Below are 23,254 nucleotides of genomic sequence, written 5' to 3'. Positions count from 1 at the left end.
TCATTGAGGCCACCAACCTTCCCTCTGGCTGAGAGGCAGGTCCTACAGAGCCACCATTTTAGAAGGATCACTTGAGTGGAGGAAGGAGGGACCATGGTGTGAGAGCCGAAACACGAGAAAACATCTGTGCTGCAGCCCCGACCTCTGAGGACTGTGTCAGCATTACGGGCAGAAAGAGGGGCAAGGCGCAGGTCCCTCCATGCAGTCTAAGGACGGGGCTGGTGCAGGGCAGCCTCTGCTCCTTGGTGCCGTCCCGGTGCACTGGGTTTACATGCGCCTCCCAACCGGAGCCCCTCCAGGTGCAAGTGTGGAGTAACAGAGGCCAATGAGCTCTGGAACAGGAACACGAAGGGGGACCTGCCTATGTGCAGTAGTTTAGATACCCCCTCTGAAAGTGCCACTGGGACCCAATGGCCAGGGCTGATCTCCAAACTGGGGAGCTGGAGGGACATCAGAGTGGGGTGGGGCCAGGAGAGGGCTGCTGTGGGCCCACTCGTCACCTGGGTCCCAGGCCTCGCGGGCCTCCTCTAGGCTGCCTCCTGACCCCGCCGCCCAAATTGGGCCGAGATACCCCCCTACGCTCCCATTTGGCCGTTTCCTTGTGGGAAGCCAACAACTCCCCGTGAAACATGGCCAAAGCAACCACCTCCTTCCTGGTTCTCGCTGGAAGCTAGGAAACCGCTCGCGACAGAAGGCTCGGGGGAATAAAGGAGCCTCAGTGAGGAAGTCTGGCTCACCGACTTCCAAAGAGAACTTGAAAGTGTAGGAATTAAAGCTCGAATTCTGCCTTCAAATCACCTTGTGTGTGGCAATAACGAGCCTGTGTGCTTTTGACAGACTGATGTTTTACAGTTTCCCCTGAAACTACAGAAATGAGCCCAGAGAGCGGCGCCACAGTTGGGGGCTCACCCTCACAGCCTGGCTGGAAGCACCGCCAAGGCCAGGCCTGACCCTGTTTGCCCTCCCACGGCTGCCTCTCCGTCTCGCCTCCCAACATCGGAGCTGAGGATTCTTAACCTGAAGGCTCCCGTTAAAGCAGTCCCGCGACATTCTGCCCATGTCCCCACAGCAGCACCTCCTGGTGCAGCACAGAAGGGCACATCCTGGCCACTGAGGGACCTGGAACCCTCTAAAGGGTGCTCAGGAGGAGCCCCAGGGGCCAGAGCTTCCCCCCAACTCCCCATGATCCCAAACAGTGAGGGGCCTCTGGCCTGATGCCCTGACCTGTCAAGAGAATGGGGGGTGGGGATCACTGAGGCCAAAGGCTGAGTACAGATTCCCCTCAGAGCCAGCCTCGGCACCCCCTTCCCCACCGCAACGTGACAGGCCAGCTGGCGGCAGGCCCTCCCACGCGGCTCCGGAGTTAAGAGCACACCCAACCATGTTTTGGAAGCAGGACCTGCAGGGTGTCTAAGGACTGAGGAGCGGGCGCTGATGATAGAGATGAGGCTCCCGAACGGCGCAGGCAGGCTCCAGGCTGGCCCAGCCTCACTAACCCACTCCCCGTGTCTACAACCCTGGACATGGCAGGTAGCTCCTGGCCACCCCTCTTAACACCTGAGCCCCCATCTGGCCAGGTGCCAGAAGGGGCGGCCTTCCAGAGGCACTTGCTCTAGCCAGTTAGAAAGACAACCAACAGCTAGAAAGACTCTCCTCCTCTGGAAATGTGCTCCTCATTTTGAAATGGAACCACAGAGCCACAGTCTGCTCGACCCAAGTTCCTGTCACCTCCTCCCTCCTTACCGTGCGCATCCCCTGGGACTCTACCTCAGCACAGGAGCCGCCATCTCCACCACTGCTTCTAACAGCAGACACTCCCTTTCACCAAGTTGCTCTGAGGAACGGGTTGAGGATTAGAGTCCTCGGATGATGCCATAGGCTCAGGGGTGCCAGTGCTGGGTCAGACCTGGCCCGGACTGTGGCGTGGCCTCTCCACTCACTGGGAGACGTCGGGCCGGCGCACTGACCTCTCTGAGACTTGTCTGCATGTTCAAGGAGGAAAGGCCTGCTCTGCCATGAGTGCAGGATGAGATGAGGCCCCGCGTGTACCCAGCAGCACGGTGCCAGGCTCCATACCAGCCAGCATGGATGGAGCGCGCCCACCCCTTGGCGGCCTCAGGAAGGGGGAGGGACAGAGGCAGGGCTGGCCCTTGTGGCCCTCACGGGTCATGCTCAGGGCTGGCTGACCTGAAGCCACCTGGAAACATTTCCAATTCCTCACTCTCATAAACATTTTCTGAGACTAGCCACGTTAGCTTAAAACAAAACCTAAACCTCATACAGAGATAAGACCCAGCTTCAGAGCATAGTTTTCGCATGACTGGAGGAGAATGTTTATTTGGAACCCAATTCCCAGGCCTCCTACTCAGAAGCGTTTCCAAAAACAAGTTTGCCCCCCAGGGTGACCTGCACAGAAAAACACTGACATACAAGCAGACTCATCATGGGTGAAAAAGACAGTATTTCAGGAAACCAACAAAAACAAGTGTTGGGAAAGACAGAAAGAGGCCCCATGGAGGTGGGAAGTATTCTAACTGCCTAAAGCTCTATGCAAGGAAGAGCAGACTCCAGGCAGCAGGCCCAGCCCAGCCAGCAGGCCCAGCCCAGACAGCACTGCAGGCCCAGTGTCTACTCTGGGGGCAGCCTCAGGGACACGCTTCTGCGCCTGCCCCGAGAAACAGAGGCTCCAACCATGCTCACGGGCCCCCCACCCAACAGCAGCTCTCCCTAGAGAGGCCAGTTCAGCTGAAAGCCAAGTTCAGCTCTCCAGGAGCAGGCAGGCACACAAAGGCAGTGTGTGTGTGTGCACAAACCCACACGCTTGCACTCTTGTGTACACATGAGGAATGGCACACACACCTGTGCTCTCTCACACACCCAGAGAGCCAGACACTGTACTGCACCTGACCCCCACGGCTACCTCATGGGCAGGGGACCCAGAAGCTAGGGTGTGAGCCAGGCCACTCCTTCCCACTGTGACTTCGGTGTCATCCCTACCCATCAGAGGCCCAGTCCTTTTCCTGGTCATGGCGGCTGTAACCCGACCAGCTCCCACTCTTACTCCTCCCAACCCTGGCTCTTTGCAAATGCTGTTCGCTCTGCCTAAAGCTGTTCTCTGTTCCTGACTCCTCTTTTCCTTCCAGGCCCAGCTCAAGTGTCATTTCCTAAGTAAAGCCTTCCTGAGCCCACTCGGGCCAGGCCAGCTCTCCCTGCACATCACAACTCACAGAAATGTGTGCTTAGGGCATGGTGGTGACACAAGAAGACACCTACTATTCTTAAAGATGCACGTGGAAGTACTTAGGGGTGAAAAAGCATGCTAGCTAGAATTTGCTTTAAAATACTTACAGAAAGAGGAAAAAAAAAAAAGCTCCACGAAGCAAGTTACGGCAAACTCCCCCAGCCGCTGGCGCTGGTAAACCATGGCTCCCTGCCCTGTTCCTGCCCCCTCTGTGCACACCTGGAAGCTGCAGATGATGAAACTGTGTACACCGCTGGCACCTAGGTGAGCACCTGCTACATCTCCCCCTCCCTCACTGCACCACCGGCTCCAGAAGGCCAGGGATGTGTCTGCCTTGCTTTGCGGGCTGAGTGAATGGACAAGCGGGTGGAGGGCCCTCCTGCCTCCCCATACCCTGGCAGTCCTGGAGTCACAGGGCGTTGGGGAGCAGGGGAACTGGGTACCAGGACCTCCGCCTGCCCAGGCCCGCGGGGCAAGGGCCACAGGAGTCCAGGCCTCCGCCTGTGGGGCAGGGCTCACTCTTCCCACTCCCCAGCCTGGCTCTGTGGCTCGGGATGCTTTCAGTTTGCAGCAGCTAAAGATGACGCCAAACAATGACCCCCAGCCAACAGGGGACTGGCCAGCGGCTGCCCGACTTGCTCTGTCCTGCGTGGAGCAAGTGGAGCTGAGGTGTCAGCAAGCACAGCATAGGGGGATAGAGACCAGCCTGGGGACATCGCATGGGACGAGGTCCAGAGGAGCAAGGAGGGAACGGGGTGACCCACGTCCCACCCTGAGGTCAAATGCCACCCACGTCAGAGCTGGGTGGGGCACCGCGGAACTTGCTGCTTCTGTCAGATTCTTCTGTGAGTCTAAACCACTCTAAAATAAAACATTATTTAACTGAAAAAAGGGGGAAAAAGAAGGAAAGAACGGCGGGGGAGAGGCGGACTCCGTACCTTGGAACACCTGGTGGCTGTTCCGGAGCAGCGTCTGCAGGCCCCCACACTCCCGCTTCAGCCTCCGCAGGGTCTCCGTGTCCAGCTCATTGGCTACTTCTGCCAGAGATAGGCTCTCTGTGGAAAAACGGTTTTTTTTTTTCCCCAAAACAACAACAAAATATTACGAACCTGTCACACAGGCAGAAACAGTCCATTTCAGTTCCATACACTCACACGCTTTATGCACTCCAGCACGAAGGACCACGATTCCATCTCACCTAACCCACACCACACCACAGCCAAACCGTGAGGGCCGTGGTGTCCCCACCCAGCTGAGGTGGCACAGCCTGACAAGGCGCAGCCCCACACATGCCCCATGCCCGCACAGGGCCAGGCGTCAGGTGATGCTGCCTGCTCTGGGTGGTCACCTCAAGCTCTTCTCGCTGGTGACCCATGAAGGGGGGTGGCTGTTTGGAGCCAGGGTTTCTCAGACTAAAGAAGGAAGGCCAAGCTGGCAAGCCTGGGGCCTGAGCCTTCCCAGTGGCTGCTCCAACCATGGGGCAGCCAGCCTGGCGCTACCGGCTCTAGGGTGGCCAGCAAGGCCATGCTAGGCACTAAAAAAAGGAACAGCACAGACACCACAGTGATGGTCTCTTTCCCATTTGAATTTCTGCTTTGAGAGCCTGCAGGTATTTCAAAATGCTCTCATCAGAAAACCTGGTGACATTAAAGTCATTTATTACCAAAACATCAAATTGGATATGAATGAAAGCTGGTTTTCCTGCATGTATTTGCCAGGAACTTCCTATCTGCCAGGCGCTGCACCTCACATCTTATCCACACCCTCCCAAGCTGCAGGAGAGCGGAGGAGACGGCGCCTGTCTGCATGCAGCTGAGCCTGTCAGACCCCTACGGATCAGGACACCACACTCCTGACCCAGGAGCCTGGTGCTGGCAGCCGCTGTCGCAGCTGCTGCGAGAATCCTGCCCACCCAGCCTGGCCAACCTTCTGAGTCCACCTCTCGGCTGTCTCAAATCCATTCTGAGAGGAGTGGGAGTGTTTTAAAAAAGATAACATATTGTCCCAGTCAGCCTTCCCTGTCGCCCCGGCTCTGGCCCAGCACGGACTCCATAACAGGGAATCTCACACTCAGCCATGGGTGCCTCCTGGCCTGGCATATCCGGCCTCTTGGTTACTCATCCTTTGACGTGTGCGGTCTTGACTCCTAGCCAGGCAGGACTTGGAGCCTCTTGAGGGCAGGGCCCTTTCCTACCCTATTTCTCAGCAGTGTCCCACATGGACAGACGCCGAGCTAGGATGGGTGAGGTCCTGGAGACAGAGCCACACATGGCCCACAGGCACAGAAACGCAGAGGTGCCTGCCTGAGGACAGGCTGGGTGGGGGCGACCAAAGGCCCTGAAAGGCCGCCTGTGGGCAGGAGGGAGGCAGTGGGCTGAGAGGCCAAGGGCACAGCTCCTCCCTTCTCACAGCAAGGCCACGTGGAGAGTCCCTAACAAGCCCCAGACCCATGGACACCCATCTGGAGGGGACGGGGGTCCAGGGCCTGTTAGGCGCCCTGGTTCCCAAGTTCCAAGGGGCAGGCAGGACTGAGCCCACCGCTCACCCATCCCCGCTCTCCATCTCCAGGTCTGTTCCTCCTTCCTCCTCACCCACCGAAAGCCGTCCATCCCAGGCACAGCTGACATCTGTGTGCCCGTCATCTCCTGGGAATTTAAAGGTCAAACTGCACTCAAGAACTGTCACTGTTTACTGCACGTGGGAACTTTCAGACCACACTGATGTCCCTGGGGCTCTGGGTCCCAGTTGCCTGTGGTGGGCCCCAAGCTCTGCCAGCCTCAGCCTTCTTCCTCTGTGCTCCAGCCCCACCACAGCAGGGTGCCTTTAGTCAGCAGGGCCAACCCAGAGGCCCCACGGTGCCTGGTGGTTTGCAGCTAGTCGGCCCCATCAGCCACTGAGCCAGGGCCACTCTCGCCAGATGGCTAGAGGCTCTGCTGACCAGGTACCATCAGGTTCGAATGATTTCTGGAGGGGCCGTCTGTGCTCCATGGCCCGGTCCCATCCCACGTACACATGGTGCAAGAGGACAAAGGATGAAGAAGGAAACGGGCATGATTTTGTCCCAACATTCACAGGTGAGGAAAGCAAAGCCTGGAGAAGAAGGGTTTCCCTCAAATGCGCAGCCAGGTAGGAGTCACCGACGGAGGGGCCAGGAGGGGATGCGGCTCCGTGCTCTTCTCCAGTTCCCAAAACTGCAAGAGAAGCCAGGCGCTGGCTGCAGCTCTACACCACCCTCTGGCGGCCAAGCAGCATCCCTGCCCGGAAGGAGGCGAGGTCCTTACAGCCCTGGCTGGCTCTCTGAATGCCGTTAATTTCAACACACCACTCACCTGAGAACATAATTTCAGCACACCACTCACCCCATGAGAACAATCGATGTAATTTTCTCCTTCTGCCATGGATGATTGTTGTGTTTTGGGGATTTCAAAGAGAATTAAATTATCAAATCACAACAGCTCCAAATCTTACCACATACTCAAGGGGACAGTGCATTTTGCTTGCACTCAGTAACCTGTTTTCTCTTTGGATAATTTCTAGATTGAAAATGAGTAGTTCTAGCCCCTAAACCTGCATGTTTGGTAAAAGTTAATTAAGGGTCCAAACTCTGTCACTCCCTGGCCTGGCCTCGGCCTTCCTCCCTGGAAATAACAAAGTCCTTTATGTTTATAAGAGCTATTTGGAAAATTTTAAAGAATTTGCTTGAAGAGAGCCTATGCACCCACCATCAATGGCTTTTTCAAAGTGTGTAGTCACAGGGCCACACCATTTCATGTCGGTTCTGAAGACGTGAATTCCTGCCCTCAAGCCTGGGAGCGTGCTAGCCCCTCCCTAAGATGGTGGACAGCTTACCTCCCCCGTTCCAGGTCTTCAAACTCCCATTTCGAGAACTTCTTGTGTTTAATTGCTTTCCACCTAACAGTAAATTCGCTACTTGCAAAACCACTTGGTCAATAAAATCTCGTGGCAGGGCGGCACAGTTCCTCACACGCTCAGCCTTTTCTCTGGGATGAAATCCAGGTAGCCAGGGTCCTTCAGCCTGGGGCCCTGCTCCATGCTCAGCGGCCCAGGCCCTGGCTACACACCCGACCCTGGCGTCCAGAGCTTGCTGACCGTCACAGTGACCAGCACTGCCAGCAGCAACCCAGGGTGGAGAAGGGGAAAGCTCCTGGCCAGGTGGGCTTACAGGGCAGCCCCGCCTGCTCTTAATGTACTGAGTCCTCTTTTCATCCACGGAAGCTTCTCTGGAGGAAGGGTATGTTCTGGATTTTCCAACGAGACAGACCTGTGTTTGAAAAAAGCAAAGCAATTATTTTAGCTGGCTAGTCTATTTCAACGTTCTCCATGGAATTCTCTCATCCTGGAGTACAAATCACAAGTTTTCAATGTCTATCATGAAAAAATCCTGATTTAAAAAACTGACACCAGCCAGGTACGGTGGCTCACTCCTATCATCCTAGCATTTTGGGAGCCCAAGGCAGGCGGATCACTTGAGTTTCAGACCAGCCTGGACAACATGGCAAAATCCCGTCTCTACTACAAATACAAAAATTAGCCGGGCGTGGTGGCCCTCACCTGTAGTCCCAGCTACTCAGGAGGCTGAGGCAGGAGAATCATTTGAACCCAGGAGGCAGAGGCCAGTGAGCCAAGATTGTGCCAATGCACTCCAGCCTGGGTGACAAGAGCAAAAACTCCATCTCAAAATAAATAAATCAATAAAAATAAATACAAAATAAAAACTGACACCAATATAAGTAACTTAAAAATTAAAAAAACAGTAAGAGCCCATGGTTCCCTCTCATCATTGTTAGATCTTGGACCTTCACAAGATCTAACAAAGGCGCCTAAACTCAAGAGTCCACACTCCCGGGCCCGGCAGCCGCACCGTCCTAGTTTCCCGCTGCCGCCCCTCATTCCACCCCTCGGCCGCCCGGCGGGGGCACATGCTGATGGTAACACTGCAGAGTTGCAGAGTGCCCCAGGGGCTGGGAAGGGAGGCAGCTTTGTCCCCACCTTGCCAGAGCCAGCGAGCACATACGGGGGCTGCGCAGAGGGCCTGGAGCCATAGAGGTGCTCCATGCGTGCTTGCCTCCCTTGGCGGCACACCCCGATGGAGGGTGCCCTTCAGACAGTCCCCTCCGGACAACCAGGCCCTGCCCAGCCCCAGCAAGGGCACCTCATTTCTGGGCTTCCTCTCCAGGCATCAACTACAAGGCCAGGCGCGGGTGATAAGGAAGCCGACCTCCTCACTACGTGACAGCCACACCTCTGCTCCCCAGCTCTTCCAGCGGGATTTTAAATTCTCAGTGCCTGTCACACACCCAGTCCCCACCAGACATGTGCTGTGTGTGAACTGCTTTAAAAATGACAAAGCACGTTCACATCCACTCTTACATTCGATCCCCAAACCTGCCAGTGATAAGAAAACTGAAGCTCAGAGAGATGAAGCGACAGTCCACGGTCTCTACCAATTAGTAATGGAGAAGCAAGTGCAAAAATCAAAGCCACGGGCTCCTCGGACCTGCCTAGAGGACCCAAACTTTAGCAGTTTCCCCAAATCAATTCTGAACTCAGAAGACCAAGACTTGCCAAAAACAGAGGACACTGAGAGGATAACGGGACGGTTCAGCAGCGAGTCCTAAGGTAACTTCCCACGGTAGCAGGGCAGTGACAGCGCCAGCGGCCCTGAGGCCTGTGCCACAAGCCAACGCTGCTCCTGGTGCACGGCTATGACGGCAGCCAGCCAGCGAATGCCCACGACATGCCCTCCCCGCTGTGGGCTCTGAAGACATCATCCCGTCCAGCCCCCACAGAGACCCGGGCAGCCTCCTCCTGGTCTCACAGGTGAGGACAGGCTTGCGGAGCTCCGCGATCAGCCCGAGTGCACCACGGGCAGCAGCAAAGCCGAGGCTTCACTCAGATCAGCTGGGCCCTTTCTTGCTAAGGCAGCCATCAAATTCTGTGGCCTGGACACGGCGGGGTTATTTTTTAAAAGCACACTGTCTGCCAGCCACAGTCTTGTCAAATAAAGTTACCAGAGACTGAGGTGAGCTGCTGTAAACACTTCCACGGTACTTTCAAAAGGTCAAGCCTTTGGAGCGGCAAGAGGGCATAAGTCTGCCCTGTCCACACAAAGGTCAGAGGCACAGTCCCACTGCTTACAGAAAGCCCCCGGGCCAACTTCTGCCCAAATGACATTTCAGGTGAATCTGAATGAACTAGGCCTTTAATGAGAAAATGGGAAATCATTGTGAACTTCTGAAACACACTTCAATCGCAGCCAATTATCTGCGACTTGAAGGAGCAGGAACTTTCCACAGGGAGTTCAGCCACAGGCCACACTGAGGCCTCCTCTGGGCAGGTCCCCTGGGGCCACTCAGAGCTTCTGGAGAGGCAAGGGGGGCTTGGCGAGGACTCCTGCAGGCCTGGAGGAGGGAGCACCCGGGTGCCTTTAAGGAGGGCACCATGGGACAGAACAAGCCTCTGGGCCTCATCAGTGACAGAGCACAGAAATCAGCACCGGCACGTTCTAGAACATTTTGAACGTTACAGCATGGTTCATGGCTCTGTGACAGGGCCCTGAGCTGTCCATCTGAACGCCGACACACCGCCTGGAACAACATGAGAATCAGACATACTCTTTTGGTTGAAGGAATCCTGAGGCAGTCTTCGTCCACGTGAAACCCACAGGTGAAGCCCACTTCTTTAATGAAGTCAAGGTATTCCCGGTACTGAGTCTTCTTACTCTGCCTCCGGGAGTATCTTCCAACGAAGTCAAAGAAGCAGCAGGGGAGGACAAAGAAGCGGCAATTGTAGGAAGACCTTCAAAAAGAACCAACAACCACAGGGTCAAGCATCCCGAGCAGACGCAGTCCAGGAAATTCGGAACAAAGCCACATGGCAATCGCGCATCAGGGCAAAATAGGGAAGTGATGTTCCTGGCCAATATTGTTTCTTTTTGTTGTATATAATGTCCACTTTTATTTCAGCTTCAGGGGGTATGTGTGCAGGTTTGTGGCATGGGTGTACTGCAAGATGCTGAGGTTTGGGGTAAGACAGATCCCATGACCCAAGAAGTGAGCATAGTAACTACCAGGGGGTTTTTCAAACTCTGCCCTCTCCCTCACTCCCCACTCCAGCAGTCCCCAGTGTCTACTGCTGCCATCTTGATGTCCCTGTGTACTCAATGTTGAGCTCCCACTTATCAGTGAGAACATGCGGCATTTGGTTTTTGGCTTCTGCAATAGTTTACTGAGGATAATGGCCTCCAGCTGCACCCCATGTTGCTGCAAAGGACATGATTTCCTTTTCTTTGTGGCTGTGTAATATTGTTTTTCATATTAAAAGATGAATTACAGCCTTCCCCAAGTTAATTTCTAGAAATAAAGCAACACAGTATATCTTTTCAATAGAATCTAATTACTTTTATAAAAACGATTTTTTTCACAGTTCCTGTTATCAAGTGTCATCTGAAACTTCTTGAAGTACTTTAAGACGTCAGCTTTTAATAGGAACTGTTAAAGGGAAGCACAACCAAGCCTGAGCGAAGACCTGATCTTTCACCTAGTTACTCCTTGAGAATGAAAACAGCTCAGAAGAATCTGAGATAAGGAGACTCAGCAACGAAACGTCAACGAGGAGCAGCACAACCTGCTTTGTGACCAAGTCTCTCGGACACACACAGCTCCCCGTGCAGAGGCAACTGTGGCTGCAGAGGGTCTATCGATGGGTAGATTTCCCCTTTAAAGGCAAAGCCTCATGTTTTCAGAAAAAAACTTCCAAAAAGGACACCTCTTTTGACACCGGATATAAATACCGTAGAAGTAATCACAGTGCCAATCAGTGCTGGCCAACAGAGATATAATGTGAACAATCTCAGTAATTTTATATTTTCCAGTAGTCATATTTTAAAAGGTAAAATAAAACAGGTGGAATTTATTTTAAATTTAACCCAATATAGGCAATATGCAAACATTTCAAAAATTGGAACTACCCACATTTCAAGTGCTTGACAACTGCACGCAGCTAGTGGCTACCCTTTTGGACACCACTGTTTAGAAGATGAAGCATTCCCCAGCCATTCACCTGATAACTCCTCTACTTCTCACCTGGCTGCAATGACAGGTATCCATGGTGTGAGTTCATCAGAATGGTTACCGATTAACCAATCAACATCAGGGAAAAGGGTCTTATCATTGGGTGTGATTGCATCTTCCTAAGGGAATAACAAAACAAGACAAAATGTTTTGTGAATCATTGTAGAGCTACTGCGTGGGCAGGACATGGCGGGAGGGTATAGGCTCTGGAGTCACACAGCGCAGAGCCGCAGTTCACCTGCTGCATGACCAAGAGCGGGGAAGAGCGGGGAAGTCGATGTATCCTCCCTAGGTCTGCCTAGAGGGCAAGAAATGCTGGCAACTTTTAGGGAAATCACCGGAGAAACTAACAGCACTTTTCTGAGTGCTAATCGCCTTTGGATCATTTAAAAGCTGATTTTTCCACAGGCATAAGAAGGAGCTCCAGGAGAGACGGCCACGGAATGGTTTCACCTCTGGCAGAGCATGGGAGCAAGCAATGGCTTCGGAGGAAGTGAATGGAAGGCAGAGAGGTCTGAAGGTGATTTAAGTGCATAATACAACACAGGGGTCTAACCTCACAGGCCTTTCAATCTAGGAAACCAAGTCTATGAATAGACAGAGAGAATTTACATATGTAAATACACGAAATTCTTTACCATTAGACTCTTACCTTTTGTAAACTGTCAGAAAGTGATTAAGATCCCCCTGAACAGGCACTCTACCCATTCTGACAAATTCTGCAGTTAGGCTGAGGACAGCTTGCTTTTATGATTTAAGAACTTTAAATAGGCACCCTACCCTTTCTGATAATCAGCAGGCCATCATTAATTACTGAAATCAACAGTTTCAATAGCAATTCTGTCAGTAAAAACTGGAAAGAGAGAGGGGAAAGAGAGACCACACAACCATTGAAAATCTTCTTAATTTTCCAGCGGTAGGATGAGTCCCCAAGATAAGTGAACAGAAGTTATTCCCTGATCATAATGGGGAAGACATTCTGAGAACACTCACTCTTCAAGGCTATTCTTTCTAACAGCAAAACTATAACACAAGAATGTTTTACAGACATGGTAAGTAAAAAACTAAAACTGAAATTCTGTCTCTCTCTGGTTCTTCAATAAGCATATGTGCTTCTATTTACATAGATGTTAAAATACTGAAAATAGTATTGTTCAAGGGTATACGTATAATCTACAGAGATATCAAACCTTTGGGACTATTTATTCTTGATTCCCATTCATTCTAGATTTAAGTTTGCCCATCTGTCTCTTTAAATGGTGTGAATAAATTAAAGCATAACTGACATTTAGTAAAGACCATAATCATATTTTATATTATCTTGCCAACAGCACTAGATATCAAAGCCCCACCTGTTTTATGAAGTTTTTTTGTTTTGTTTTGTTGTTGTTGTTGTTTTTGAGACGGAGTCTTGCTCCGTCACCAGGCTAGAGTGCAGTGGCGCGATCTCAGCTCACTGCAACCTCCACTTCCCAGGTTCAAGCAATTCTACTGCCTCAGCCTCCTGAGTAGCTGGGATTACAGGCACCCGCCACCACACCCAGCTAATTTTTGTATTTTTAGTAGAGATGGGGTTTCACCATGTTAGTTAGGCTGGTCTCGATCTCGTGACCTCGTGATCTACCTGCTTTGGCCTCCCAAAGTGCTGGGATTACAGGCATGAGCCACCACGCCCAGCCGTTGTTTTTCTTTGAGACGGAGTATCGCTCTTGTTGCCCAGGCTGGCTTGCAGTGGTGCGATCTCGGCTCACTGCAACCTCAGCCTCCCTGGTTCAAGAAATTCTCCTGCCTCAGCCTCCCGAGTAGCTAGGATTACAGGCATGTGCCATCTCACCTGGCTAATTTTGTATTTTTAGTAGAGACAGGGGTTTCTCCATGTTGGTCAGGCTGGTCTTGAACTCCCGACCTCAGGTGATGTGCCCACCTCAGCCTCCCAAAGTGCTGGGATTACAGGCTTTTATGAACTTTTCACTGGCATTTTGAACACAGCAAATTCCAATATTCCTGTTTCATATAGAGGTTCACACAATTAAGACAATTGTGATCACCACCAGGCTGTTGTTATAAACAGGTGTTTTGTTTTTAGTTTTTTAACACTCTCTTGCTTGCAATCAAATGAGGTTTTTGAAAGAAAGAAAAAAAGTTATATTCTACGCCTGGCCTTTGACTTTCTAGATTGTACCTGTTCGTGGAAACCACTCAACTGCAGCTGGAAGGAAATCATTCACTAGAAAATCCACAAACACCATGTGCACGTCAACAGAACCACCCTCATTCTGGCCACGCTCCTCCAAGGCAGAAAGCATGACAGAACTCCTGGCATTTATTTAACACTAGAATAAACATGGCTATTTTAGCACTGAGACTGAAGGTTGGGAGGTAACAAGGAAAAAACCTACACACTTGATTAGAATACAGAACTCTCAACAGCAGGCCTTTCCTGACTAAGTGCTCGGGGTAGGGTCTTCCCCAGGTCAGATGACCCTACAGAAAAGTCTGATGCAGGCTGCTGGGGAACCTCAGCTAAAGAACTAGAGCCTCCGCCCGTTCTCCAAGGGGCACCCTCAGCAGCCAGCTCTTCCCTAGGGTCTGGGCTTACACAGATGGCCTACTCACTGCTGCCTGAATTTCCTACCCAAAGGTGCTTTTTCACCTGGGGACACATGGAATTTTGAAATCAGCCACATCACTACTGCTTTAGCTTTGGTCATTAACTTCATAGCCAAGTTTAGAGCCCGATTCTGGGACATGTGTGAGAGTCTATAGTCTACACACATATTTGCAGAGCCTCCCCAGTGCACTGGCTAGATTACCAACATTCCTCAAACCTGAGGTTTTGAAAACATTTCCTAATGTAATATATGAGTGGACAAGCAACTGCCAATCACTGTAAAATAAAGCAAAGAGTAAATGTACAACCAAAGAGTAAGCACCCCGGCCCGGCGCAGCGGCTCATTGTCATCCCAGCCCTGTGGGAGGCCGAGGTGGGAGGATCACTTGAGCCCCAGAGTTTGAGACCAGCCTGGGCAACATAGGAAGACCCTGTTTCAACAAAAAACAAACACAAAATTAGTCAGGCATGGTGGTGTGCACCTGCGGCCCCAGCTACTCGGAGGCTGAGGTAGGAGGATCACTCAGTCCAGAAGGTTGAGGCCACAGTGAGCCGTGATCACATCAGTGTACTCCAGCCTGGACAACAGAGTGAGACCCTGTCTCCAAAAAAATAAAAGGGGGGCTGGGCGTGGTGGCTCATGCCTGTAATCCCAGCACTTTGGGAGGCCGAGGCAGGTGGATCACTTGAGGCCAGAGCCAGATCAGCCTGGCCAACATGGCAAAACCCCGTCTCTACTAAAAATACAATCAGTCAGGCGTAGTGGTGGTGCACGCCTGTGGTCCCAGCTACCCGGGAGGTTGAGGCACAAGAATCCCTTGAACCTGGGAGGCGGAGGCTGCAGTGAGCCGAGATCACGCCACTGTACCACTCCAGCCTGGGTGATAGTTCTCAAAAAAAAAGGAGTGAGGCCAACAGAAAACATAAAAATAGTTTTGGAATATTTTTCTACTTATTTTTTATTTTCTATTTCTATGAAATGATATGCCTGAGATTTGTTTCAAAATAACAGTGGGAGCTGCTTGAGGGTAAGTGATAGAGAAAAGAATAATCCTTGCAGCTGGCTGGGTGACTGCATGGAGTACCTACATTCCTCTCTCTACTTTTGTATATTCCTGACATTCTCCATGATGAAAAGTCAACATTTTTTCATCTCATAAAACAACATTCTGCCCTCTGGCAGATGAGGCTCTGTGACCTAGTCACACCCAGAGGGAGAGGCCACTCCCACACCACCCTGGGAAAGTGAGGCCACGCCCACAGAGCCACTATAACCTGTCCTAGGACTGCTCCTGAGGGCTACTCATGACTTTTTTCCCATCAGGGAGTCATTTCTCTGTCCTCAGTACCAGGAGAAGCAAGCTACTCTTGACCAAGATCTGACTGATCTGAGTGCACTTTAACCCCACGGTCACATGGCTCTAGTGCCCAGGGCTGGCTGACAGCGTGGAATAGATGTGCTGTCAGGCCCAGACCCCCAGGTGTCTTGATGTCTGTAGCCCACCCTGGCCCAGCCTCTGTTCTGTTCTCTTCTCCAGTGGCGGCCACTACACAACACCCCCAGCCTCCTCCTCAGCACCTGCCACCACCCTCGAACCTGCTGCACACACTGGCTGTGTGTCTGCAGGTTGTCTGCCTCCCACCCCCTTCCCATGACCATAAAGGCAGGGGCTCTTGTCACTGTTGAATCGTCAGCACCTAAGAGTGCCTGGCAGGTAGGGGACACTCAAATATGTGATAAATGTGTACAGCTGTTTTTTCTCCCATTGGATGCATCTCTTGTAGTGCTCAGAATTCTTGCTGAAATGAAGCATATCTGAAGTAGGACCTTTTCGAAAAGCATTATGGCAATATGTATTGAAAATCTTTAAAGTCCAGGTAGGAAAAATATTTTTTAAGTGCACTATGATTTACACACAAAGATTTATGTAGCGTAATTTGTCATCTGAAAACAGATGGTCAAGAACAGAAGAGCTGAGTAAATAATTCTGCCTTCACCGCTTGCCGTACACATGGCTGACCTAACCTCCCCAAGGGTACGTCGGTTTCCTCGCCTGTAAAATGGGGATAATAAGAGAATCAACCTCCCAGTGCTGTTGTGCGGATTATGGTAGGTTACTGTACATAAAATACATTTACCTTTAGAAAGGCATCCACACACAGCACTGGATGACTGTCAGTTTTTATTACTATACAGCTGGCCCTTGAACAAAGTGGGAGTTGGGGGTTCTGAACCCCTACAGATGCAGTTAAGAATCTGTGTATAACTTTTGGAGACAGAGTCTCACTTGCGTCGCCCAGGCTGGTGTGCAGTGGCACAATCTTGGCTCACCGCAGTCTCAACCTCCCGAACTCAGGTGATCCCCCAACCTCAGCCTCCCGCGTAGCTGGGACTACAGGTGCATGCCACCATGTCCAGCTAATTTTTTTTTTTTTTTTTTAGTAGAGATGGGATTTTGCCACGTTGCCCTGGCTGGTCTCGCACTCCTGGACTCAAGTGATCCTCATGCCTTGGCCTCCCAAAGAGCTAGGATTGCTGGTGTGAGCCACTGTACCTGGCCCATGTATAACTTCTGACTCCCCCAAAACTGACTGCTCATAGCCTATTGTTGACCAGAAGACTTATCAATAATATAAACATAAAAGTCGATTAAAACACATTTTGTGTATTATATACTATATCCTTAAAATAAAGCTAGAGAAAATGTTATTAAGAAAATCGTGGCTGGCTGCAGTGGTTCACACCTGTAATCACAGTACTTTGGGAGGCCGAGGTGGGTGGATCACTTGAGGTCAGGAGTTCAAGACCAGCCTGGCCAACATGGTGAAACCCCATCTCTACCAAAAATACAAAAAATAGCTGGGCATGATGGTGGGCGCCTGTAATCCCAGCTACTCGAGAGGCTGAACTGCTTGAACCTGGAAGGCAGAGGTTGCAGTGAACCTAGATCACACCACTGCACTCCAGCCTGGGCGACAGAGCGAGACTCTGTCTCAAAAAAAAAAAAAAAAAAAAAAAAGAAAAATCATAAGAAAGAGAAAATTTACTATTCATTGAGTGGAAGTGGACCGACCATCACAAAGATCTTCATCCCCATCCTCTTCACATTGAGCAGGCTGAGGAGGAGGAGGAAGAGAAGGGACGGGTCTTGCTGTCTCAGGTGTGGAAGACATGGAGGAGGTGGAAGGGAGGCGGGAGAGGCAGGCACATTCAGTGTAACTTCATGAAATACATCATAATTTCTGTCTGCTTTACTTTTTAGTTTCTCTAAAAACGTTTCTATCAGTGCCAATCCTTTTTCCATCATTTCCTTTAGTTTCAGTGCATATCACGGAAGAGTCTATGGCATAAAAGAAGTCAAATGCAGTCTGGAATAATCAGGGCCCTTCTGCCACACTGTCTGATGTCAATTTGCTTTCTGGCACTGTCTCTTTTACATATTCTTCCTCATCATCTGGCGCTGGGTTGGCAGCACTCATCTCCATCAGGTCGTCTGTAGTTAATTCCTCTGGAGTGGAGTCTATTAGCTCTTGAATTTCTCAAGATCCGTATCTTGCACCCTTCATCTCTTGCCTTTGTTTGCTATATCCACAGTCTCTTTCATGATTTCCTTGACTGGCTCTGTTGTAAATCCTGTGAAGTCAGGCATGACACTTCCACCCTTCATCGCCCACCTTTGCCATATCCACAACTCTTTCACGATTTCCTTGACTGGCTCTGCTATAAATCCTGTGAAGTCAGGCCAACATCTGGACACCATTTTCTCTGGCGGGAATTTGTTTCAGGCTCGGTAGCTTTCATGGCCTTTTCTGTAGCAATGACGGTGTCTTCAATGGTAAAATCCTTGCAGGATTTTCATGATATCCTCTCTTGTAGTTCTCTTCCACAGCATCCAATCCTTTCCATTGAATACTGTGCATAATGAGGCTTAAAGGTCCTTGTAACTCTCTGATCTAGAGGCTGAAAAGAGAAGCTGTGTTTGGGGTCAAGCAGACCACATCAACACCAGTGGTGTTAACTCAAGAGGTTCTGGGTGGCCAGGAGCATTGTCCAATATCAACAGAACTTTAAAAGGTAGTCCCTTACTAACAAGGTACTTCCTGACTTCAGAGACAAAGCCTTGATGAAACAACACTAGAGTTCTTGCTGCCCAGGCCTTCTTGTACAATCAAGCGACTGGCAGCTGGTGTTTCTCTTTTCCCTTCAAGACCTGGGCTTAGCAGCTTTACAGATAAGGGCAGTCCTGATCATAAATCTGATTCCATTTGCACAGAACAGCAGACCTAGCCTGTCCCTTCCTGCCTTAAATTCTGGGGCTTACTTCTCTCCTTTTTGGCATTTTTTCCAGAATAGGGTACTTTAATCTGCATTAAAAACCTGTTCAGGCAGACATCCTTTCTCCTTGATGATTTTCTTTTTACAATGTTTTATTTTTTGTAGAGATAGTTGGGGGGGGGGGGGTGTCTTGCTATATTGCCCAGACTGGTGTTGAACTCCTGGCCTCAAGCGATCCTCCAGCCTTGGGCTCCCTAAGTGCTAAGATTACAGGCATGAGCCACCATACCTGGCCTCTCTGGTGATTTTCTTAATGGCATCTGGGAACTCATCTGCTGCCTCTTGGTCCACTAAAGCTACTCCTCCTGTTATCTAGATATTTTTACAACCCAAGTCACTTTCTAAAACTATCAAATCATCTTTTGTTGGCATTAAATTCTCCAGCTTTAGAACCTTCACCTTCTTTCTGCTTTGTCATATAATGACTTCACCTTTTCTCAAATCATATTAGAGTCTGTATGTATGCTTTTCTTGTAGCAATCCTGCAACCACATCAAAGCTGCATTCTAAATATGAGATGAATACACCCGCCTGCTGGTGTACCTGCAGTGACAGTTTCACAAATTTCTTTCCCTCTCTTGCTCTTTTTTTTTTTTTTTAACAACAGTTCTTACACTGGATTCATTTATCTTGAAATGGTGGGCAACTGCAGCTGCAGACTGAAATCTATAAGACATATCAAGGAACTCAGCCTTTTCTTCTAATGCCATAACTTTTCTCTGCTTCTTGGGAGACTTCCAGCATCACTAGTGGCATCGTGTATGGGTCCTGCAGTGCTACTCGAGGTTTACAGTATTGCACCAAACACGTTGAAAAATACCAGAGATCACGTTTCACTGGGCTATGCAACTGACTGGAGGAATGAGCTGGTGCCACAGAGGTGATCGGTGCCACATAGCATTTTAAATGGGCACTTGAAACACTTGGGCTCACTGCAGTAGGAACGAGCAGTGACCAGGAAATTTTACAGTAGCACTGAATGGACTACAGTTAGTTTCATGCAATTATGATTCAATACTGCATCTTTACGTTCGCGTTTCTCTTGACAGAGAATGACACCACATACAGTCTGGGTTTGTGTAAGTTTTGATAGATTTTAACTTCTTATAATAGATTTGTATGTATTTCATGGTTGTAAATGGTAAAATAGACTAGTATGTATGTATATTTAATGCATTCAGGACATATCTAACTTTTTCTGAATTTTTTTCAATATTTCTAGGTTATGCATTTCATTTGTCAGTTTTTTCAAATTGTTGCAAATTTCCAACAAAATTTTCCAATGTATTTATTGAAAAAAATTTGTATAAAACTGGCCCACAAAGTTCAATCCCGTGTTGTTCAAGGGCCAGCTGTACTTGTGTTGTTGTTACCTACAATTCAATGGAACATTGTACAGCCATTAACAACATGCTTGCAAATAATTGTCAAAGACTTCAGAAAATGCCTAGAATGGGATGTTAAATGAGCAGAAGCAGCCAGGGTCAAAGTTCCGTATACACCATGGTCACAAATATTATTTTTTAAAACTGTAAATGTGTACATATTGATTTCCCTAAATAAAAGAGAGTGATTATCTCTGGGTAGGGGCATTAAGAAAAGTGAGACTGTTTCAAGTCCTAAAAAAGGGAAATGTCAAGGGTAAAGAGGACTGGCCCAAAGATATGAGAGAAATTACGTGGGACTGCACAGTCTGCCCTACACATCATCTGTGTGCCCGGAGGTGATCCCGCCAGGGGGCATCTCGCTTCCGTGCTGGGCACCTGGCTGCCTCCACTTGCTCATGGGGGTGCTCCAAGAAGTCTTCTCAGAGGCCCCAAGTGGGGTCAAGCCCCTCCTCTGAGTCCCCACAGCCCTCTAAACCTTCTATCCCAGCCCTGGCACAGCCACCGCCCTTTGTGGCTCATCTGCAGGTGTCCCCATCCCTGGCGCAGTCCTGGCAGGCAGGGTACTAACTGCTTGCTGACCAAACGAGCAGCCTTTGGGAGGCCTTGGAGAAGACTTCGCAAAATGCACCGGGCACAGCCCCCACCTCAAGGCTGCAAGGGAGCACCCCACACAAGATACAAACGGCACCAACAAACTCAGGGAGAGACAGCACTTCTGCCTGGAGATCAGCGCCCTTCAGTCAGTTTAACCAGAAGGTTCTGCAAAGTCTAGTTTCATCTCTCTTTTTTTCCCTTCTCTAATTTCAGAGCACTTAGATTAATGTGAAGGTTTACTATCAGCATGTCTGCTTGACCTATACAAAGAGACACATTCATTACAGCAATTCCCACCGGGAGCTAAGCCAAGCTGAGATCAAGGGCATGCGTAATAAAGACGGTACCTCTAACTGAGTTTGTGGTCCATACATGTCCCAGATTTTTCTTCTTCGGACATCAATCCCTCTGCCTGGATGCTGAAAAAATTAATTTTAGAAATCAAAGGTTAACCTTAGTACTTCATAATAAGTTAGCAAGAACACATTAAAGCTCTGCAGGCACTGCCAGCAGGACGAAGGGCAAGAGAAGAGCTTCCTGCCAGCAACTCATACCCGTCCTGATGCATCCAGCGCACCAGGTGCCATTACCCTGTGATACGATGGCCAGCTTAGCCACTTCCTGCTAGCAGCAACAGCTGGAACCTGCAGCCCAGTCTGGTGGTACCAAGCTGATTTTCTTGCTGCTGTACTGCACAGTACTGTACTGATGGACTGCACATATTTGCCTACGCCTCTAAGAGCTTGGAATGGTTGTTACAATGCCCTTTTTCAAGTGTGTCATTAGCATTCATGGATGACACCAGAATTTCTCAGCTGTCTGAAACAGATACCCACATCCCTGCAAGGCAGGTAAGAAGGTGTACTGCGCTAATGGTCATTATGATGGGACATGGAGTTCAAGATGGGACATGGAGTTGAGTGACCACAGTGGCCTTTAGTGTGGGAACATTTCCAGGGCCAGTGCCCCAGGGAGCACACCTGAGAACGTGAGCCAATTCTCTGTTCTCAGTCAAGGTCAGCTGCTGGCTCTTCTTGCACCTTGGCCACACTCATTGGCTCTCATAGGGCAAACTTATTTATTCCAAGCCTGCAGAAGAGGAGGGGTGCACGAGACACCTCCCAGCAGTCTCCAGGTACCAGCTACCAAGCTGCCACCTGATACACTACCACCCCCACAACCAGCTTATAGGTATTATGATTAAAAACTCATTCTTTAATAACACACTTGAAAAAGGGCATTGTAACAACCATTTCAAGCTCTTACAGGTGTAGACAAATATGCGCAGCCTATCAGTACAGTACTGTACAGTACAGCATAGCAGGAAAATAATCAGTTTGGTACCATCAATATTGGGCTGCAGGTTCCAGCTGTTGCCCCCTAGCAGGAAGTGGCTAAGCTGGCCATCATATCATGGGATAATGGCACCTGACGCGCTGGACGCACCAGGAGGGGTATGAGTTGCTGGCAGGAAGTTCCAGGCACAAGACACCCACCCCTACTGACCGTGCTACCGGGGCAGGTGCCGCTCTCAGCCCAAGAGTGCTTTCACTGCATCAGCTGAACATCCAGAAAATAAGGGCAAAACCCAGTACCACACTGTTCCATACTGTTGTCTGTGTATACATGACTGGCCGTCCGAGCCAGAACTGAAGCTTCTCTTATTTGTTTTCCTTTTTTTTTTGCAGAGATGGGGTTTCACTACGTTGCCCAGGCTGGTCTCAAACTCCCGGGCTCAAGTGATCCACCCGCCTCGGCCACCCAAGGGTTAGGATTGCAGGCGTGAGCCCCGTGCCTGGCCTGAAGCTTCTCAAGGGCAGAACCTGCCTTGCTTTTTATCTCCCTCCAGCTCCTTGAGATGGTGGGTTTCAAAAGAAAAATCTGACAGCAAAAAAACTTCCATGCTACTCAAAGCCTGTCAGTTTATAGGTCCATGCCGGGGCCTGGGGACTTCCTCTTAGGTCCAATGAGATCACCACGTTTCCCTTGTTTTAGGAGCTGTTTGTTTATCAAATTAACAGAAATTTATAAGTCTCTACCTACTCTGATAGCTGGCTGACTCCAAATCCAGGCTGTATCAGCAGAAAAAGATGTCAGTGAACCCTGTGCCTGACTTGAGGAAACTCTGGACAAGTTACCAGAAAAGGTGATGGAGCCGGGCCTTACCCCCTCACTGCTCAGGATGTGGACCAGGAGGCCATTTCCACATCCCAGGTCCACAAAGGACTGCCTGGCAGTTAGTCCCCTCTCAGCCCTTTCTTCTTCCCATAGAATCTAAGTGAAAAGAAAAACAAAACAAAGTCAGGTGGTAATTCACTCTACGCAAGAATAATTCAGACACAAACTGGTCAAAGAAAACTCTGAGTGAAAGGAAACTTGAAATCATCTACACTAAACATTCTTTTTTTTTTTTTTCTTTTTTTGAGATGGAGTATTGCTCTTGCCGCCCAGGCTAGAGTGCAATGATGCAATCTCAGGTCACTGCAACCTCCGCCTCCTGGGTTCAAGCAATTCTCCTGCCTCAGCCTCCCCAGTAGCTGGAACTATGAGCACCTGCCACCACGCCTGGCTAATTTTGTATTTTCAGTAGAGACAGGGTTTCACCATGTTGGCCAGGCTGGTCTCAAACTCCTGACCTCAAGTGATCTGCCTGCCTCGGCCTCCCGAAGTGCTGGGAATTACAGGCTTGAGCCACCAAACCCAGCCTACTCTAAACATTCTTATAGATAAGTAAACCAAGATGATTAAATCAGAGGGCATGTCCAAATGTAGCCAGCTAGCGAGCCAGCTGAGGAAAGGGCTAGAAGGTTCTAGGCCAGGGCCGGAAGACACGTGTTCCTCAGTGCTTCCCTGTGCCAGCCGGTGCCTCCACGATGACTGCTGAGTGTGGACGTACAGTTCCACCTGCAGATCAAGTTGGAACCTGAGGTCAAGTTTCAACCCAAACTTGTTGTATACGCATCAAAAGGACCACATGAAGTCAAACCATTA

General features: G+C 50.0%; 1 protein-coding gene across 5 annotated transcripts in view; it reads right to left on the bottom strand.

Annotated features, from left to right (window-relative positions):
• TRMT44 (tRNA methyltransferase 44 homolog) overlaps nucleotides 1-23,254 on the bottom strand; it is a 68,034-nt gene that overhangs the window by 33,418 nt on the left and 11,362 nt on the right. For all 5 annotated transcript variants that reach the window (XM_034951963.3, XM_063603717.1, XM_034951962.3 and 2 more), the window contains 6 exons: nucleotides 22,430-22,537; nucleotides 20,611-20,682; nucleotides 11,347-11,453; nucleotides 9,877-10,060; nucleotides 7,091-7,523; nucleotides 4,180-4,296 (listed from right to left, as the gene is read on the bottom strand). In XM_034951963.3, the coding sequence (XP_034807854.3) occupies nucleotides 4,180-4,296; nucleotides 7,091-7,523; nucleotides 9,877-10,060; nucleotides 11,347-11,453; nucleotides 20,611-20,682; nucleotides 22,430-22,537 (1,021 nt within the window). The remainder of the gene's footprint in view (nucleotides 1-4,179; nucleotides 4,297-7,090; nucleotides 7,524-9,876; nucleotides 10,061-11,346; nucleotides 11,454-20,610; nucleotides 20,683-22,429; nucleotides 22,538-23,254) is intronic.

The sequence above is a fragment of the Pan paniscus genome, chromosome 3, assembly GCF_029289425.2.
Source record: "Pan paniscus chromosome 3, NHGRI_mPanPan1-v2.0_pri, whole genome shotgun sequence".
Taxonomy (NCBI): domain Eukaryota; kingdom Metazoa; phylum Chordata; class Mammalia; order Primates; family Hominidae; genus Pan; species Pan paniscus.
This window is presented reverse-complemented; position numbering and strand designations above follow the sequence as displayed.